The 18,071-nt window shown below is 45.7% G+C and overlaps 1 protein-coding gene across 1 annotated transcript in view; it reads left to right on the plus strand.

Annotated features, from left to right (window-relative positions):
• LOC138567113 (solute carrier family 22 member 6-A-like) overlaps positions 1-5,571 on the plus strand; it is a 303,311-nt gene extending 297,740 nt beyond the window's left edge. The window contains exon 10 of the mRNA XM_069644996.1: positions 256-5,571. Coding sequence (XP_069501097.1) covers positions 256-346 — 91 coding nt within the window. The 3' untranslated portion in view covers positions 347-5,571. The remainder of the gene's footprint in view (positions 1-255) is intronic.
• The last annotated feature ends 12,500 nt before the right edge of the window (positions 5,572-18,071 follow it).

Consider the following 18,071-nt stretch of genomic DNA (forward strand, 5'->3'; position numbering starts at 1 on the left):
GGTGTTAGTATAATCCCTAACATAACGTTTTGCTTGATTTAAACCCAGCAGGCAGCAGCACTACAGTCATTCTTCTGTAAAGTTGCAGATAAATTACCAAAGCTCAATGGTTTTTGTAATTCTGTATATTCTGCTGATCACACATTTAGGGTGTGAAATTCGTCAGACAGTGAACATATGAAATCCTTGCACAAGGTCTTTTAAAATCAGTCTGTTCCCTGTCTTACCTTGCTGTCCCTTTCGCTGATTTTTCAGAAGGAAAAAGGTGAAGCCAGAGACTAAGGATAAAGCAGCAACGACAAAAGAGAAAGCCCTGCTACAGAGTCCAGTGAGCACAACCTGCTGAAGGCCATGTCATCGCACAGTGCGCCATCTGGTGGAGAACTCCGGATCTGCAAGGGAAGCGGGAAATTGGAAATCTAAAGAGACACAAGCTTCCGCAGGCTGTCAAGGGGCCTATAGTGCTTCGGGATTTTGGAAGACTCTCTGCGGCATGAGGGCGGAAGCACTTCTCGAATCACTGTGTTACATCTGCTTGACTCAGCACCTAAACAATTCTCAAAGCAGTGCAGCATGAAATAAATCACCATGTTTTTTTTTTTACTAAACCTATCTGCCATTCTTCAAACGCAAGGTGAAATCGCCATTGGCCCATCAAATAATCATAATGGCCAAGTCACATGAGATCCAAACTCTTGGTACTGCTGCTGTGATATATATATATATATATATATATATATATATATATATATATATATATATATATATATATATAATATGTATATATATATATATATATATATGCAAAGACATGGTTATTCCATCATTTTCAGGTGTGAATTTGCTGATGGTCAATCATGATTTTCATGTGCAACCTTCTGTGCTAAAAAGTAGACTGCAGTTGTTCATTCTCATGGACCTGCACAAAAGAATAACATAGTTGCCAACATTGCCCATTCCAATATGTAGGCGCTTTTCCAGTTTGTTTTTTTCTTTGCATTCTGGAACTTGTATTTCTGCTGTTCCCATTATAAAAACCAAACTACAAGTCCCAGAATCCAACACAAAACCCAGGACTGGATAAGCACCTAGAGATTGGAATGAAACATGTTGGCCACTATGGAATAACACAGCTGGGGACAGGGTTGTAGTAATGAGAATGTATTGGAGTGCACAAAGTCAGTAATGTGGGACTGAGACAGATTGTTGATGGACATGAGGCCAGTTGTCAGAGAAGTAAGTGGGACCACATCGAATGCTATGATATCAATGATGTAACGTATGTTTTAGGAGGCTTGTGGGGCGTGGCATGTGTTGATGTCTTGGTGCTTGCAGCGTCTGTTGCCAATAACTATAGTGTGCATTTTCATGTGTGCAGAATAAAGTTTGCCATTGACTTCAAAACTTGGCGAGGATGCTACATTGAACCTTCATCCGTTTAGTGAAATGGGTTTCTTTGCTCCCCTGCCTATACATGCCACAAACCCTGCAGGGACGCATATACCGAGTTCAGGATATTCACCACGACGGATTCGAGGTAAACGAAAGATGTGGGGTGTTGAAAGAGACAGGATTGTATTTGTCGGTGTGTGGGCTTTGTCGGGGTTGGCTTTTGTTGTTTCTGTTGAGATTCTGGAGTCAGTGTGCCAACAGTCAAGGTTTTGATCATCCTTCATGATTTCGGGTCTTGTCCTGTATCTGGGTTCTCTTTCCCAGCATGCAACAACTCACCTTTATGGTCAACTGCTCTCTTACATCTTTCAGGGAACCTGGATTCAAGGTTCAGTCATCCCATGGTTTTGGAGAAAATGGTTTTCTTTCTAGTGCTGTTGGGACCTGGGACTTGTTATTCCAATAAATGGTACTGCTAGCACTATTGTTTTTTGTGTTGTACAGGATTTTCTGGCAGAATGGGGTTTTTCAGCTCACGTTGGCACCTTGGATATAGGTTCCCAGTAAGCAACTGTTCTGTATCTATTACTTCACTCAGTTCGCTCTGGGACCTTGGGCACAGTCTCCTAGCATGCACAGGTTTCTCATATTCGCTCTTTGATCTAAGATTCCGCGTCTCGAGCTTGTATAGATATGTTATAATGGATTTCCTCAATTCAGTCTTGGACCTTGGAATCAGGGTCCCAGAAAGTAGTGGTCTTTCAGTAATTGATCCTTAAATTGCTTTGGGTTCTTGGACTGAGTTTCCCAGTGAGCAGTGGTTCCCTAGCAAATGATTCTGTTAGTTTGCTCACTGATCTTCAACTCAGTGTCCCAGGATGCAAGAGGTCTCTCCGCGATTGATTCTCTCAGTTTGAGAGACCATAGCTCAACATCCCAGCATGTAGCGTCTTCTCGTCACCTAGTTCTCTTAGGTCACTCCGGGTCCTTGGACACAGTATTGTCCAGCAAATAACAAGTATTGTTTGCACTGACCCCTTTGTCCTGTTATCCCAGTGAGCAGTGGTTTCGCAGCAAATAATTCCATCTGTTTGCCCTCGGACCTTTAAGTCACACTCCCAGGATGCAGTGGTTTCTATTACGTAGCTCTGAGACTTTTGCTTAGTAACCCAGCATGCAGTATTATCATTGATTCTCCCAGGCTGCTCTGGGATTATTGACTGTTTGTCACCGTGTGAGCATTTTGTCTCAGCAATTGGTCCTTTCAATTCGAACTGGGACCTTGTAATCAGTGCCCCAGCATGCCGCATTTCTCAGCAATTGGCTCTCTCAGTTTGCTCTGGTACCTTGGAGCTAGTGCCCAGCATGCAGTGTCTTTTTTAACAATTACTTATTTAATTTCACTGTGGGACCTTGAATGTGGTGTCCCACCAAGAAGCATTTTCTCATCATTTCTCTTCCCTGTTCTCTGTGTCTTATAAGGTTCTCCTAGTCCCGCATTCTGGATTCTCCCCATCTTTCTTTTAACTTTGCTTGCTTCCCTCCACCTCGTTCTTTGCAAGTCCATCGGTGGGCTCTTTCTCGTTCTGCTTGGGTCATCCGGCTTTCTGGTTGGCACAGGTCACCTCATATGGTTTGGTTAAATGGCGGTAACTCCAGTTCTTCCTCACCACACTGCTCCTACTAGCCATCAGTGCATCTTGGTCAGTGAGGGTAACTGTCTCCTCATCCTCAGTTTCCACTGTGTCAGTATCAGATATTGGCAGGGTCTGATATGTTCAACCTTGGTCCCTTGGTTTTCTTCAGGCACAATGGAAACAGGATCTTGGTGCTCCACGTTTTACACCAGCATTGCTCTCTGCTCTGCTGTGATGACACACAGCACGTGTATAGCTGACACGTGATGATCAGGCCTTCTCGTGGCATTTCCTTTCTGAAAGCTGCAGTGCCTCAGGTCAGCCACATAAACCTTGTCGCCAAAAAGGGTCTTCTCCAGTTGTTTGTTTACAGGGGACCACATGTGGGGTCCACCCAAATGGATCAAAGAAAGGGGATAGGCTCCCCATCCCTCATCTACCCATAACTACTGTTCGAGGAGTTCACATAGACATACGCATCTATTCAATTAACTTTTTGTTCACCATCACAACTCTCCCCATAGCATTACTGTATCCAATAATGGTCAAAACAGTGTATTGCCATTGTTCTTCACAGGTATATATACACACATACTATACAATTCCACAAAATACACATACATGTAAACACTATCCATAAAGTGCAAGGTGCAAAAAGTAAATACAGGGAGTTAGTATACGTGTGAAAATCAGCACAATATACCATCTGTTTCCATTTAACTTATTTCATTCTGGGAGACACCATGATGCCCCACAATCTTATTACAAAATGATTGCTTCATCAATTATGAATGTGTTAATTCATTTCATGGTCAGATTTTCTAAACCATTATATCACCTTAGTGGCTTAGACCCACAGTCACACAGTTTAGATGTGTAGCTGTTCTACTAGTTGTCTGCTATGGCTCAATGTGTCCCACATCCCAAGATGTTACATTAATAAAAAAACAATGTTGACATAACATGTTTCGGCCGAAGGTGCTGGAGATCCGCCCATCCCATGGGTCTTACTTAGTTGTATTTACCTGGCCTTCATCACAACAAAACATTTACCAAAAACCATGTTTCATTCTACTTTCAACCACCCCCATACTCTCCAAATGTATTCCCATGCTCTAATCTGAGGCCGAAGCTGTTTACTACTCCACTACCATTGCGGCAGCCTCCAACAGGAGAAAAGCCCTCTTTGAAGTGGTAAAGAATTGTACCAAACCCTCACCCGACCTCGAGGTACCAGCAACTCAGGAAAATGCGATTAAATCAACACATTTTTCATTAAACAAATAGACCAAATCTTAGAGACCATTGAATCAACCTCTCACGGCATTGGCATCCCCTGAACCCAGCAAGGTAAGGAGTTTCTTTTGAGATTCAGGAGTTACGTGTCCCAAATGTCAAGGATTGGATAGGTCTTGGTGGTTTCTATTCTTTTCCTTTATCAGGATTCACTTTACGCTTTGGATGGCCCTCCTTCTTGTTCTTGACCCCACCTTGTTCTATCCATCCCTGGCTGTGTGTGCCCGTCCACAGGCGTCACACCACTCCTAGGACCCTGTGTTTTGCTTTGCTCAGGTCTCTTGGTTTTCAGGTGAGAGCAGTTCACCTTGTAGGATTTGGCTAAGCTATAGTGACTGCATTTCTTCTTAGCCACCCTGCTTCTGCGAGAAATTACCTCTTCACATTTGGACAGCACTACCGTCTCCTCATCCTCAGTTTTCACTGGCTCAGTATCAGATGTTGATAGGGCCCAAAGTTGTCGACGTTGATCCCTTAATTTCCTTAGGTACCCAGGAATTATGATTATAATTACACTTACTCAGAACAGTGCTGCCCTGTTTTCCCCTCCCCTAGCCCTTGCACTCCCCAACTCCCTTTCCTCTTGCACTTCGTGTTCTCGCACTTGCATGATCTGAATGACACAAGGCCTGGTAAGATCGATTGTCTTGTCCTCCCTCTGTCTTCCATCCCTTGTCTTGTTGCACCTAGAAACACTTGTGTACAGGCGTGTTATAAATGACTTATCATATGATATTTGTCATATCATACTCCCCTCTGTAAACCAGCACTGCTTGCTGCTCTGTGGTCACGCTACACAAAGCACGCTGACAGCCGGAGGATGCTGACCCTGCCGTCTCACCTTACATGACCTTTCAGGAAGCCACAGTGCCGCAGGTCGGTTCACATGTTCCTGGAAATTTAGGAAAGGCTCATGGTTTTATTATTTCTTCAATCCCATCAAGGTCACATGGTCTTATCATTCACCTAAACCAAATGACCACTGGTGTCTACATTGTTGTTGACCATACACTCTACCTACTCCCATACATATATGCTTCACGAGTGCCTGTTTCTCTGTTGCGGCTCAGAATAAACCTTCTGACTCAGGACTGGTGTGAGAGAATGTGGAAAACAGCTGCAGATTATGAGACCAACCTAATACCATGGGCAGACAGGTGACATTTTGGGGATTTTACTCTAAATTGTAATACATTGTAAAAGTGTTGACCTTTCTCCCATCTCAATAAACGAGGTTGAAACCTTATTTTGCTGCATCCCACTGTATGACTTTCTTGTGTACTGTGTCAATTATTTATTTCCAGTTATTGAGTCTGGTAAGTAGGTGATGTCTCTGGAAGTTGTTGGTCTCGCTTCTCCTTACACCAAGTGCTGGCGCAAGGATTTTTTGCTGTACTGAGTAAAGGATTAGTTTGCCACCCCTACCCTCCTTTCTGCTAGGCTAACCATCAATTATGCAATGCCTCTTCACAAACATGCTACATCCCCAACATACCCCATAAGCCATTGCTGTAATGCCTATGTGTTACACTGCCACATGCAAACACACACACACTGTCTCCATTAGCCTACATCATTGACTGTGCTGGCTTGGGCCGATGAGAGCTGTAGTCCAAAACATCTGGAGAGCCAAAGCTTGCGGATTCCCTTCTGTGAGCAGAGGTGTAAACAATGAGCATCGGGCAGACCCACAGAAGCACACACTAACACAAACCCACACAAAGCCACATTAAACCATGCACACTGATGCTCGCTCAAAGGCTCGCAAAGGCGAATAAACATACGAGGAACGCACAGCAACATGCACATCGCAAGGAAGGTACAGTACCTGCAGCAGTACTGCAAGATTCACACCCAAAGAGTGCAGGTGCAGCATGAGCAGCAAAGTTGCATGCCTTCCTCACACAGAGACACAATGTGAACAGGGCAAATTGAAGCATGTTCATGTATCGGCCACACAGGCAACAGGTAAGGCAGGGCCCAACACACATCCCTCAAACGCAGGACAGGTATACAAGGAGCAGCAAAAGTGCAAGATCCCTTCACTCAGAGAGCTGGTGAACTATAGCTAGGGCACTGAAGACTTCCTGCACAAACCGAGATGGTACTTTACGGACGGGCCCTGCGACAACATTTTTAAGATTCTCTTAATGCAGAAGCAGATATCAAATTAACAAGACATTGCAACCCATCATGACTGTTTGTGCAGGGGTTTCATGCAAGCTTGGCCGGCTTCGCTGTATTGCAGTATTGTAGAAAAGTCACAGAGAGCATGTTCAGTGCTCTTCAAGCTTCCCTCATAAAGAGATGTGCTATTGCATGGGCAGGTCTAGTGGCAGCTTTCTAAAGCGTCCCTCACATTGTGAGCAGGTGTGGCCTAGGCTTGCTTAGCGCAAGCTTCCCTCACAGGCCAAATAGGTGCAGCACAGGCATGGGTAATGCAAGGTCTCCCTGCAATACAGAACATGTACACCAGTGGCAGAGTAAGCGTCCCTCTCGTTGTGAGCAGATGGGGCCCTAGGCTTGCTTAGCGCAAGCTTCCCTCACAGGCCGAATAGGTGCAGTACAGGCATGGGTAATGCAAGGTCCCCCTGCAATACAGAACATGTACACCGGTGGCAGTGTAAGCGTCCCTCACATTGTGAGCAGGTGTGGCCCTAGGCTTGCTTAGCGCGAGCTTCCCTCACAGGCCGAATAGGTGCAGCACAGGCATGGGTAATGCAAGGTCTCCCTGCAATACAGAACATGTACACCGGTGGCAGTATAAGCATCCCTTTCATTTAAAAACCATGTGTAGCTTGTTTAATGCAGTGAACAGCACCCTCACATACATGAGAGGTCCAGCATATGCAATGCAAGCTTCCCTTATATACCAACCTCGCACATAAATAATAATATTAATAATAATAATAATAATAATAATAATAATAATAAAACATCATAGACAGGTGTAAGTGAAGCTTTCCTCACATACTGTTGAAAATGTACAACATGGGCATAGCTAGTGCAATCATTTCTCACATGCATCTAGAGCCCAGGCAGGGGCAGAGCAAGCTTCTCTCACAGTAAATGTGTAATGTGCCATGTACTGAGTACAGGCATTCTTATACACCCTGCCGTCGAAAGTGAAGATTTGTTTCCAAAAGCAGCTCTTGCAAAACGGCCGCCCTCAACCTTTAAAAAACGCAGGTAATTATTCCAATAAAAAGGGCCCATTTACCACAAAAATGACAATACATCAATGCAACCTTTTTGTACATTCCAATACCTTTTCTAAACTGAACATCTTTTAGAATGAAACACAACTCACACTATATTATGTTAATGGGCACTTGAATAGCACTTTTCACCATTACTATGCTCTCAAAGCGCTGTAGGTTGAATGCCCTCGGGCACCGTAGTCCAGGTCAGTGGCGAAAGCCAGAGCAATAAATAGTGCATGTGTGCAGCTAGACCGAATTTCTCGTGGTGGGTATCTGCATTCTAATGCTGGAAGTAGTGTGCTGGGTATGTGAGGCAGGTAGTAGGTGTGCAGCTAGCCTGAGTTGTCCTTGTGGGTAGCTGCATTCTAATGCTGGAAGTAGTGTGCAGGGTATGTGAGACCGGTAGTAGGTGTGCAGCTAGGCCAGATTGTTGTGGGGGTAGCTGCATTCTAATGCTGGAAGTAGTGTTCCGGGTTGTTAGGCAGAATCCTGTGCAGTTCCCTTAAGGAGCACTACAGAAGATTATGACTATAGGTATATGCAAGAAAATCCCCTTTGGTATCAGTCTGTACCACAAAGATTTAGTTGGTAGCTGTGGCTAATCAGTCAGACTTATCTCAAGAGGGAGATGAGCAGTATTCAGGGTTTACACATTAGGACTACAGTACTATGGCACAAGGAAACACTGACCAAAGCTTGGTATCAAAAAGAATATATATATATTTAATTTACACACTCTGATGTTCACACACAAATCACTATTATTAAAGCAAGTTAAATCAGTCAAGAAAAGTACACACAACTCCCTATTTAAATTGTAGACAGGTTTGAGCAAGAGTGAAAACTGAGCATAACGGCACATTGAAAACTAAGCAGAAATGTCACTCTAACAATTTCTCAAAAGGGAGGGAAAGGACAAGTTATACAGGTTTAGGCTCTTTGACACGCCAGCAACACTTCCCAAGTAGATTGTGAACAAGTTAGGCAAGGCAGTACTTTAGCATATGCAATACTGAGGTGAAAACGGAGCAAAATGGCACTTCACAAGTTTAAAAAGAGGGAAGGAAAAGGTGGTTATAAGAGTTAGGTGCACCAACACATTTTTAGATGAGAAGCAATCTAGAGAAGGCAGTTGTAACAGATTTAGCCAGAGTCAATAGGCCTGTGCCAGTGTCAGTGGTACAAGGCAATGTGCCCAGGATCAAAATGTTCTAGTAGCTGCAGTCAAGTCTTTGTTTAATGATTTGAAAAGGTGGTTGCAGAGGGTGAAAGACAATGTTAGACGAAAGGGACGGCCAACCCAGTAGGTAAGTAAAGGATTTAAAACACCTTTAGCGATACCCAACGAAACGGGAGGCCTGGCGGAACAATGTACCTTTAAAGTAGAAGAGGCTCCTGCGGTGGCAGTAGTTCCTGGCAGTTCCTGCAGTTCAGCAGATCCAGCAGAGGAGGAGAGGCTCTCGTCGTGGAGGAAGGTTCGAGTTACTGCACTGCCCAGAGATGAAACCAGCCGTGGTGCTGCCAAACGAATAAAAGGTACGCTCCTTTAAATCGCGGTCCGGGTGGACGGATGCTTGGCTATCCAGTCTCCTAGTGCTTGGCACTGGCGATTCGACCAGAGCAGGTCCGGAAAGGCGATTGGTGAACTGGTTGGCCCCACCAGCTCAAGGGAAGAAGACTCTTTCCAAGGAAGATCTTCTCAAGTCGTTGGAGAAAAGTGGTGAGGATCTGTAGCAGGGCTTCACCGGTGGTTCAGTCGTTGCAGATGTCTTCAGCTTCTCTCCTCTTCGTTTTCTTACTTCCAGCGGCGATGTCTTGTCCTCCAGTCCTCAGAACCCTGCTTTTATGCAGCAAGACCCCCATTCATACAGTCTAGCTATCACTCACACAGTGGGGTGGCTCTCCTGGCAGGAGAACTCCCCAGCCTATCAGGGCAGAGTGTGACTTGGGTTGCGTAGGCAACCCTGTCCAGGGTGCCTATTCCCCTTCCCACACATCCAGTCTACCCCAGACTCAGTGTCGCTGAGAGGAGAGCTTCTGTGCAGAAATTCGCCAAAAGGATGAACAAAGGTTCCCCGACCTGGGTTAGGATTATAGAGAAAGACACGAGAAAGAAATATGATCAAAGTTCTGGCAATAAAAACCTACCGGAGTAAAGTTAATATTAAAATAAAGCAGTGGTATTTTAGAGGCTGTCAGTAAAAGTGGTAGCCTCAAACAATGGGAAAATCCCATAGGGAAATATTTACAGTCGAATATTTATGGTAGTAACCACTGCCACCAGCCAGAAACCTTTGAGAGAGGCACTGTACGGTACCCCCTCAAAAATGAAGGTTAGGGAAAAACTATTAACCCTTCCCAGTACTTCCATAGTAAGATGGGTTGTACTGGTTTAGTTCATAAGAATTGACTAGTAAAGTCAATAGGACTTTACATGCCCTTGGAGACAGTAGTCAGTCCCAGGGTATGGAGTCTATGTTTGGGGGTTGCTACGAAACCACTGTGGTACGGCACGGAGGGTGCTGTGTACCACACATATTAAAAAGATGATTCCTATGAGGGTGAGAAAACCCCATAGACCAGCAGCACACAAGATAGCCTAAAACACACACTAGCAATCTGTCTAAGAGTGGGAAAAAAGGGTCTCACTCTTAGCAGGAGAACAAAATAAACCATTCAAATCCAGCAAAGCTGCTGGGGGACTCTATAGGTAAGAGAAATTAGCCTTAGAAGAGAATTCTCCCTAACACATGGTATATGAGGCAGGTAGTAGGTGTGCAGCTAGCCTGATTTGTCATGGTGGGTAGCTGCATTCTAATGCTGGAAGAAGTGTGCAGGGCATGTGAGACAGGTTGTAGGTGTGCAGCTAGGTCACATAGTCGTGGGGGTAGCTGCATTCTAATGCTGGAAGTAGTGTGAAGGGTATGTGAGACAGGTAGTAGGTGTGCAGCTAGGCCACATTGTTGTGGGGGTAGCTGCATTCTAATGCTGGAAGTAGTTGCAGGGTATGTGTTGACAGATTGTAGGGGTGCAGCTAGGCCACATTGTTGTGGGGGTAGCTGCATTCTAATGCTGGAAGTAATGCGCAGGATATGTGAGACAGGTAGTAGGTGTGCAGCTTGGCCACATTGTTGTGGGGGTAGCTGCATTCTAATGCTGAAAGTAGTGTGCCGGGTATGTGAGACAGTTAGTAGGTGTGCAGCTAGGCCAAATTTCTCGTGTTGGGTAGCTGCATTCTAATGCTGGAAGTAGTGTGCCGGGTATGTGAGACAGGTAGTAGGTGTGAAGCTAGGCCACAGTGTTGTGGGGATAGCTGCATTCTAATGCTGGAAGTAATGTACATGGTATGTGAGACAGGTAGTAGGTGTGCAGCTAGCCAGAATGGTTGTGGTGGGTAGCTGCATTCTACTGCTGGAAGTAGTGTGCCGGGTATGTGAGATAGGTAGTAGGTGTGCAGCTAGGCCTCATTATCGTGGGGTTAGCTGCATTTTAATGCTGGAAGTAGTGTGCAGGATATGTGAGACAGGTAGTCGGTGCGCTGCTAGCAGGGTTGGATTGGCTCACCGGCCAATCGGCCCGTGGCCGGTCCGAAATCATGACGAGGCCTTGGGGGCCGGTTCCTAAAGCCCACCATGGGCCGGCCCAGGTGTGGGTTTCAAGAACCGGCCCCAAGGGCCTCGCCACCGCCGGACGCGTAAGTTGCAAAGGATCTGTAACTTGCAAGATCCTTTGCAGCACCGCCGGCGCTAGCCTGCTGCATTCATCACAAAAAGGTAACACTGAAGTGTTACCTTTCTTTGATGAAAGCGGCAGGCTGCGAAACGATGGCGCCAGCCAGCACTCAGCATTACAAAACACTGGGAGGGAGCGGCAGGGGTGGGCGGGGCTGCCTCTGCCCAACCTGCTCCCTCCCAGTGATTTGTATTACAATGGCAGAGCTGCTTCGGCCCCCATCCTCACACCCCACGCCTGACAGCAGCACCATGGCAGCGCGCACGCTGGTCCTTGTCTGCCAGCGCCTTCACCCCAGCATGGGGTAGATAGAGGCCCCACGAGAGAGTGCGGGCGAGGACAGTGAGGGGCAGAATAACATAGGCAGGATCGTGGTATGGTGAGTGGAGTAGGGGCATTGGAGGGGCACAGTCACTGGTGCTTCCCTGCACGGCATTGTGCACAGTAAGTTCATTTTCCCAGGCATACAGTTGTAGGTTTTGTGAAGCATCAAGCATATGATACTCCCTCCGCACCCCTAGAGACCGCAGCGTGCGCATCTTTAAGTTGAACAGTCACCTTTCCCAGGCCAGTGTACATAGTTATGTACATTTTTTGATCTGCACACTAACCCTTTCTCTGCGGAGTTGTGTGATTCCTTGGGCCCCGATACCCATTCTCTCCCAGTGCCCACAGTTGTGTACGTATTTAGCTGCATTTCCACCTACTCACAGAGTAATTTATTGTGTTTTAAGTATAAAGCATATCTTCAATAATTGCTTGGGTTGCATGTATTCCCAGGCATATGTGTGCTCCATCTCCCAATGTACACAGTTGCTTCATTGGTTTCAGCTGCATCGCATCTGCCAGCACCACTAAAATGTGTAAAGTATCGAACTGCATGTCCTATCTCCTCTTAAGCGCATAGTGTTTTGTAACTTTGCACCCATTTTCTCAGTGCAAAAGGGTGTAGATTTGTGAGTTTCGTTTGCTCTGTCTCTCAATACCTGTTGCATTATCTCTCGGGTTGCATGCTTTCCTACTTCTTGAACGCAGAGCTTACACAGATGTGTGATTGATGGTGCATTCACCCTCTGGCAGTGCACAACGATGTGTAAATCCTTAGGTGTTAATGGCCCTCCAGGTGCACACGGTCTGTGTGGTTTGCACGCCTTTTCCTAGTGGCACAGTTCTGTAATTCCTGCGGTTATACATGCTCTGAATTTCTCATTGCACCCAGGAGTGTACTTTATTGTGCTACATGTGCCCCTTACCTCCTGATTCATGGAGTTGCATTCTTTGTTCTCCCCGTGTATATTGCTGTGAGTCCTATGTTGGTATGTGCGCTAAATCCTGCTGCGCACACAATTGTGTATGCTTTTAGGTTGCACTTGTACTCTGTCTCCCGGGCGCACAGTAGTGTAATCGTTTGGGCCACAAGCGCTTTCCTCGTTGTTCGTTGTACACGGCTGTATGAGTTTTTAGGTTGTACATCAGTCAGTGGCACCCACAGAAATTATTCATAGGGGTGGCATGATGAGATCACTGGGGAGGCATACCAAAACAAACACATAACCGGCAGGCAGGCCGGTGTTTGTGGGGGGGGGGCACAGCGTCTTTATAAGGGCCCCTCATTATCTCTTTGAAGGGTATGAAGATTGAGTGTGTCATGGTAGATGTGAAAGAAAATTATTAAGGCACCGGCCCTTCCTTTTTCTCCTCATTGGTACCTTGCAAGCCTGCTTCGGCCAAACTCTATTATTATAAAAACAAATTTGAAATCACTAGACCGATTTTTGTGAAAAGTGGGCAAATTACAAGCCCAGAGCCTCCAATGAATTTTATGAGAAGTATTTTCACTCCCCCACTGTCGGCTCATGATGGCCTGGACTCTGACTCGGCTTTAAGTGATTATTTGTTGGCTGCATCTCCTCTCACTCGCCCTAATGATAGTATTGCAGCAGGCCATTTTATTGCTTCATTTGTGCTGAATTTTGTAGTTCATAGAGGTGTGCCGCGCTCTGGAGTGCTGTATATCCACCAGTGTTGCAGTAGGCACTGGTATAGAGTTGTGTGGTGCTGCAGTTTGGAGTCTTTAATATCCGTGCCATGCTGGAGAGCTGTGTGCTGGTGCAGTTTGTTATGCTGTATAGTAGTACACTGTTGAAGTTGTGTTGCAGATCCATGTACTGTTGCCATTTGAAGTGGTGTATATATACTGTGCAGCTGGCACATTTGAGAATATCTGTGGTGCACATGCAGTTTAACTTTGGAGTGGTACATATCTGTTATGTTATTTTATGAGTTGTGTTGTAATGTAAAATGTGAGCACAAATACAACTGGCAAGGTACTTTGCGGTGTCATTTGGCAGTGCTGCTTATTAAATGCAACTCTATTTTCACTACTGGTGGCAACTAGTAGACATTCTTGAGTATGGTTCTGCAAAATAAGTATTTACCTATGTGATGATGATGTTTTTTTTAAAAAAAGAACAAAAGGAATGTTTTCACTTTCTGAAGCGTTTACACAAAACATAACATGCAACAAACTCATCAACCCTCCATAAGTACCATTTTCTGTCAAGTCGTGAATTGACGTGATTCACGGATGATGGTTTGAGGGGCACTTTTTTCAGGCGAGGAGTGGGCCACTTTTTGAGGCGATGGGTGGGCCACTTTTTTGAGGCAATGGGTGGGCCACTTTTTTTTGGGTGTCCGGGTCTATTTCGTGTCCCAGTCCGACCCTGGCTGCTAGCCTGAGTTGTCGTGGTGGGTAGCTGCATTCTAATGCTGGAAGTAGTGTGCAGGGTATGTGAGACAGGTAGTAGGTGTGCAACTATGCCACATTGTTGTGGGGGTAGCTGCATTCTGATACTGGAAGTAGTGTGCAGGGTATGTGAGACAGGTAGTAGGTGACCAGCTTGGCCACATTGCCGTGGGGGTATCTGCATTCTAATGCTGGAAGTAGTGTGCAGGGTATGTGAGACAGGTAGTAGGCGTGCAGCTAGCCTGAGTTGTTGTGGAGGGTAGCTGCATTCTAATGCTGGATGTAGTGTGCAGGGTATGTGAGACAGGTAGTAGGTGTGCAGCTAGGCCACGTTGTTGTGGCGGTAGCTGCATTCTAATTCTGGAAGTAGTGTACAGGGTATGTGAGACAGGTAGTATGTGTGCAGCTAGCCTGAGTTGTCGTGGAGGGTAGCTGCATTCTAATGCTGGACATAGTGTGCAGGGTATGTGAGACAGGTAGTAGGTGTGCAGCTTGGCCACATTGTCGTGGGGGTAGCAATATTCTAGTGGAGGTGGTGCTAGTATGACAATGTTTCTTAAATGTCAGCTTGGTAGCCAGATGCTTACCACACATGACTTTTTTAGACTATTCCGTGGCAGAGGGTGGTTGATGACTGGGCAATCGTAAACTTGTGATAGGCACTCGCTGTCGGACTCCAGAAGAGTTCTTGTTCGGAACCACCACCAGGATGTGCCACATTCACATAGAGGGTGATGCTACCAGGTAGCATCCTAGTGAAGATAGCATCACCCAAAAGCGGACATAAGTTCAGATGGATACTCTCCTCCTGTACAAAGGGTACCTATGTTTTGGTGGTGAGAGGGGAGATTCAGAGATGCCCAACCTTTCACCCCTTTACCATATCCCAATCTAAAAACCGTGTTTACTCTATTAAAAGAAAGAATCTATGCTTCCCTTCGCTACAGTAACAACAATGCATTACCCATATACTTGCACCACTTTAAAATGTTTATCTGGAATTCAAAGTTGGCAGATTTCTATTCGGGGAAATATCTATGACCCTTTATACCTCCCACGGTAGTCCATGGAAATATCACCAGAGGTATTTCACTACCTAACTCAGAATTGGGATGATGATAAAAACTGCAGTATGTGTGAGAATCGTATCGCTTTACCATCATCACCCAACTCATAATTATCCTTGTTGCCCTGCCTTAGTGTCCTTCCTTTTTTCCCTGTTGAAACATACAGAATCAAAGGACAAGGGGAAAAAGATTATTTTTAGCACCACTTTTTCTGGTAACAAAGATATAGAATACATCTGCACACCTCACATGCACATTTTAGATCTCCTTTGCATCATTTATTAGTGGATCTAAAATAATTACAAAGTACTGCCCGCTCCACTGACACCGATTTAAAGAAGTCTGTTTTGCCAGTAAAGGTATTTGGATTCAGCACATGTTGCCAGTGGGTGAATCCCCATGCATACACCCGCATGCCAACTTGCCTCCCTGAAGAGTGTTGGGACACGAAAGCGCTTGGAGGAGGAGAACAGCAGTACAAATGCAGCAGAAGAGATCCAACCCTGTGAACATTTTTGCAACAATTGGGATCTAACCCAGTGAATTGGACACTTTGGGATTTAAACCAGTTATTATTTTTCTTTCTTCAGGTAGTATATTGGCCAGGATTTGGAGTGCGCGCCTCTCCCCGCTTTTGTTTTTACATATAATCTGTGGAGATCCGGACTCCAGAGGCTACAGCACCGGGGACATTTTGCTCTGCAGTGGAGAACCATAGTTATGGTTTTCCCCCTCCCCCTGCTAAGGGTAAGCTGTGTACTCCTGGAGGGGAGTCTTTCCTCGGTCACCTGAATTGAACAAATTATTTCACTACAGCTCCCATAATCCTTAGCGACTGAATTAGCAATTTTATTGGATTCACCTGAAAAGAAAGGTAAGACAGCCTCCCTGAAGAGTGTTGGGACACAAAAGCGTTAGGAGGAGGAGAACAGCAGTACAAATGCAGCAGAAGGGATCCAACCCTGTGAAAATGTTTGCAATAATTGGGATCTAACCCATTGAATTGGATACTTTGGGATTTAACCCAGTTATTCTTTTTCTTTCTTCAGGTAATATATTGGCCAGGATTTGGAGTGCGCGCCTCACCCCCCTTTTAGTTTTACATGTAATCTGTGGCGATCCAGACTCCAGAGACCATAACACCGGGAACATTTTGCCCTACAGTGGAGAACCATAGTACTGTTTCCCCTCCCTCCCCTGCTAATGGTACAAATGCAGCAGAAGAGATCCAACCCTGTGAACATTTTTGCAACAATTGGGATTTAACCCAGTTATTCTTTTTCTTTCTTCAGTTAGTATATTGGCCAGGATTTGAAGTGCGCGCCTCACCCCCCCTTTTGTTTTTAGAGTTCAAAATTTCAAATTCTAGCTACAACATTCATGGCATTTTTTCAGTTGTGCTGTACAGTTCATATAACTACATTATCTACCTGAAAGTGGCGTAGAGCTGTCCGTCTACCTGTGCTTCTTTTGCGCCTTCAGCAGTACTCTATGCCAGAATGTCATTTTTATACTTGTTTGCTTATCCAAAAGAATGTTGCATTTCCCCTCTGCCTCATCCATCTTTCATCCGTCCTCCTGCCTTCCCCTCTTACTGATAACACTTTCACATTTCCACAACACCACTGTCTGTTATGGTCCTCTTCATCCTCCTGCTAGCTTTACTCTTCCCTTCATTCTCCTCCCACCAAACCCTCCTCTCCTCAATTGGTATTGCCCTCACATGGCTGCTAAGTGCTCCTGCGTTGCGTCTGATAGCTTTTCAGACAATAACAGCTCCCATGTATAGGTCTACATGTCCCAGAATGCAAAATTCCTACTGTTAGCTAAAAAAAACAGGGCTGGTGTGTGCTGTCACCTTGAACATGGCCTTACTGTGGAATTCTTCTGTGAGGTCTTCCCCTCTCCTTTATCCCTTCTTCTGACGATCCTCCACCCATCCGTCCTTTCTCTTTCCTCATTCTGTACCCAGCAGCAAATCCTTCTCTAATGAACTCGTAAACCCTTTTTCACTTTCTCTTTCCTACATCCCTTTTGTTCTTCACCACTTCCTTCTCTACATCCCCTTTTCCCACCTCCTCTATCCCTCATGCCTTCTCTATCATTCTGCTCTCAATTTCTTTCTACACTCACTACTCTGGGCTCCTTTCACATTCTTGCAGTGAAGCCCATCTACCCCACCCTCCACATTCCCCAGACCCTGTTCTCTTCAACCACTCTCCTTCCCCTCATTACCTGTCTTGGAAGCTTAGGCTTGCATTACCTATTACATGTTATAGAAAAAGGAGACACAAGGCTGACCTTAGTCACCAACCATGCTGAAGCTAGGCTATCCCTGAGCAAGTATATGTGCCCACAGAAAGCGAGTTTAGGAGTTGCTTGCATACTGCTTTGTCTAATATTTATAAGGAGGGCCAGCCTGAAAAATAAAATACATTAGTACCCGGCGAGGGTCAACCAGAATGCAACATGCATTCCAATTGGCCCTCACTGGGGCATTACCTGGCCAGGAATCCCTTGCACGCTGTATGTGCCTTTGGTTCCCGGCGGGGGGCGTGGCGGCCCCTTAGCCAATGAGGAGGCTCGAAACGGGACAATCCCCGCTCCGAGCCTCCCCATGGCTGGAAGCTGCCTTCGTCCCCTGCCGGGGACTCAGGTAAGTTTTTTTTCCTCCACCCCCTCCCCTGCAAACTATCCTCTCCCCTCCCTCCCAACCCCACTTACCATCTTTTTTCTTCTTTTCTCGGGAGCGGACGCGCTGGGAACAGAGTGTTCCCAGCACGTCCCTTCCCGAGGGCTGCCATGGAAAGGGAAAACGGACTACGTTTTCACTTTCCCGGCAGCCATTTTAAAAACATTTTTTTTTCTTTTTCCTTTTCTGTTCCGAAACATGTTTCGGAACAGAAAAAAAACAATTAGTACCCCGGTCTAACGGGCCGGGGTACTAATGGCTATAAGCCCCATGAATGCAGGCCAATACCACCTGCGGTAATGCCCC

Source organism: Ambystoma mexicanum, chromosome 2p, assembly GCF_040938575.1.
Source record: "Ambystoma mexicanum isolate Mex_15411 chromosome 2p, UKY_AmexF1_1, whole genome shotgun sequence".
In the NCBI taxonomy this organism is placed as follows: domain Eukaryota; kingdom Metazoa; phylum Chordata; class Amphibia; order Caudata; family Ambystomatidae; genus Ambystoma; species Ambystoma mexicanum.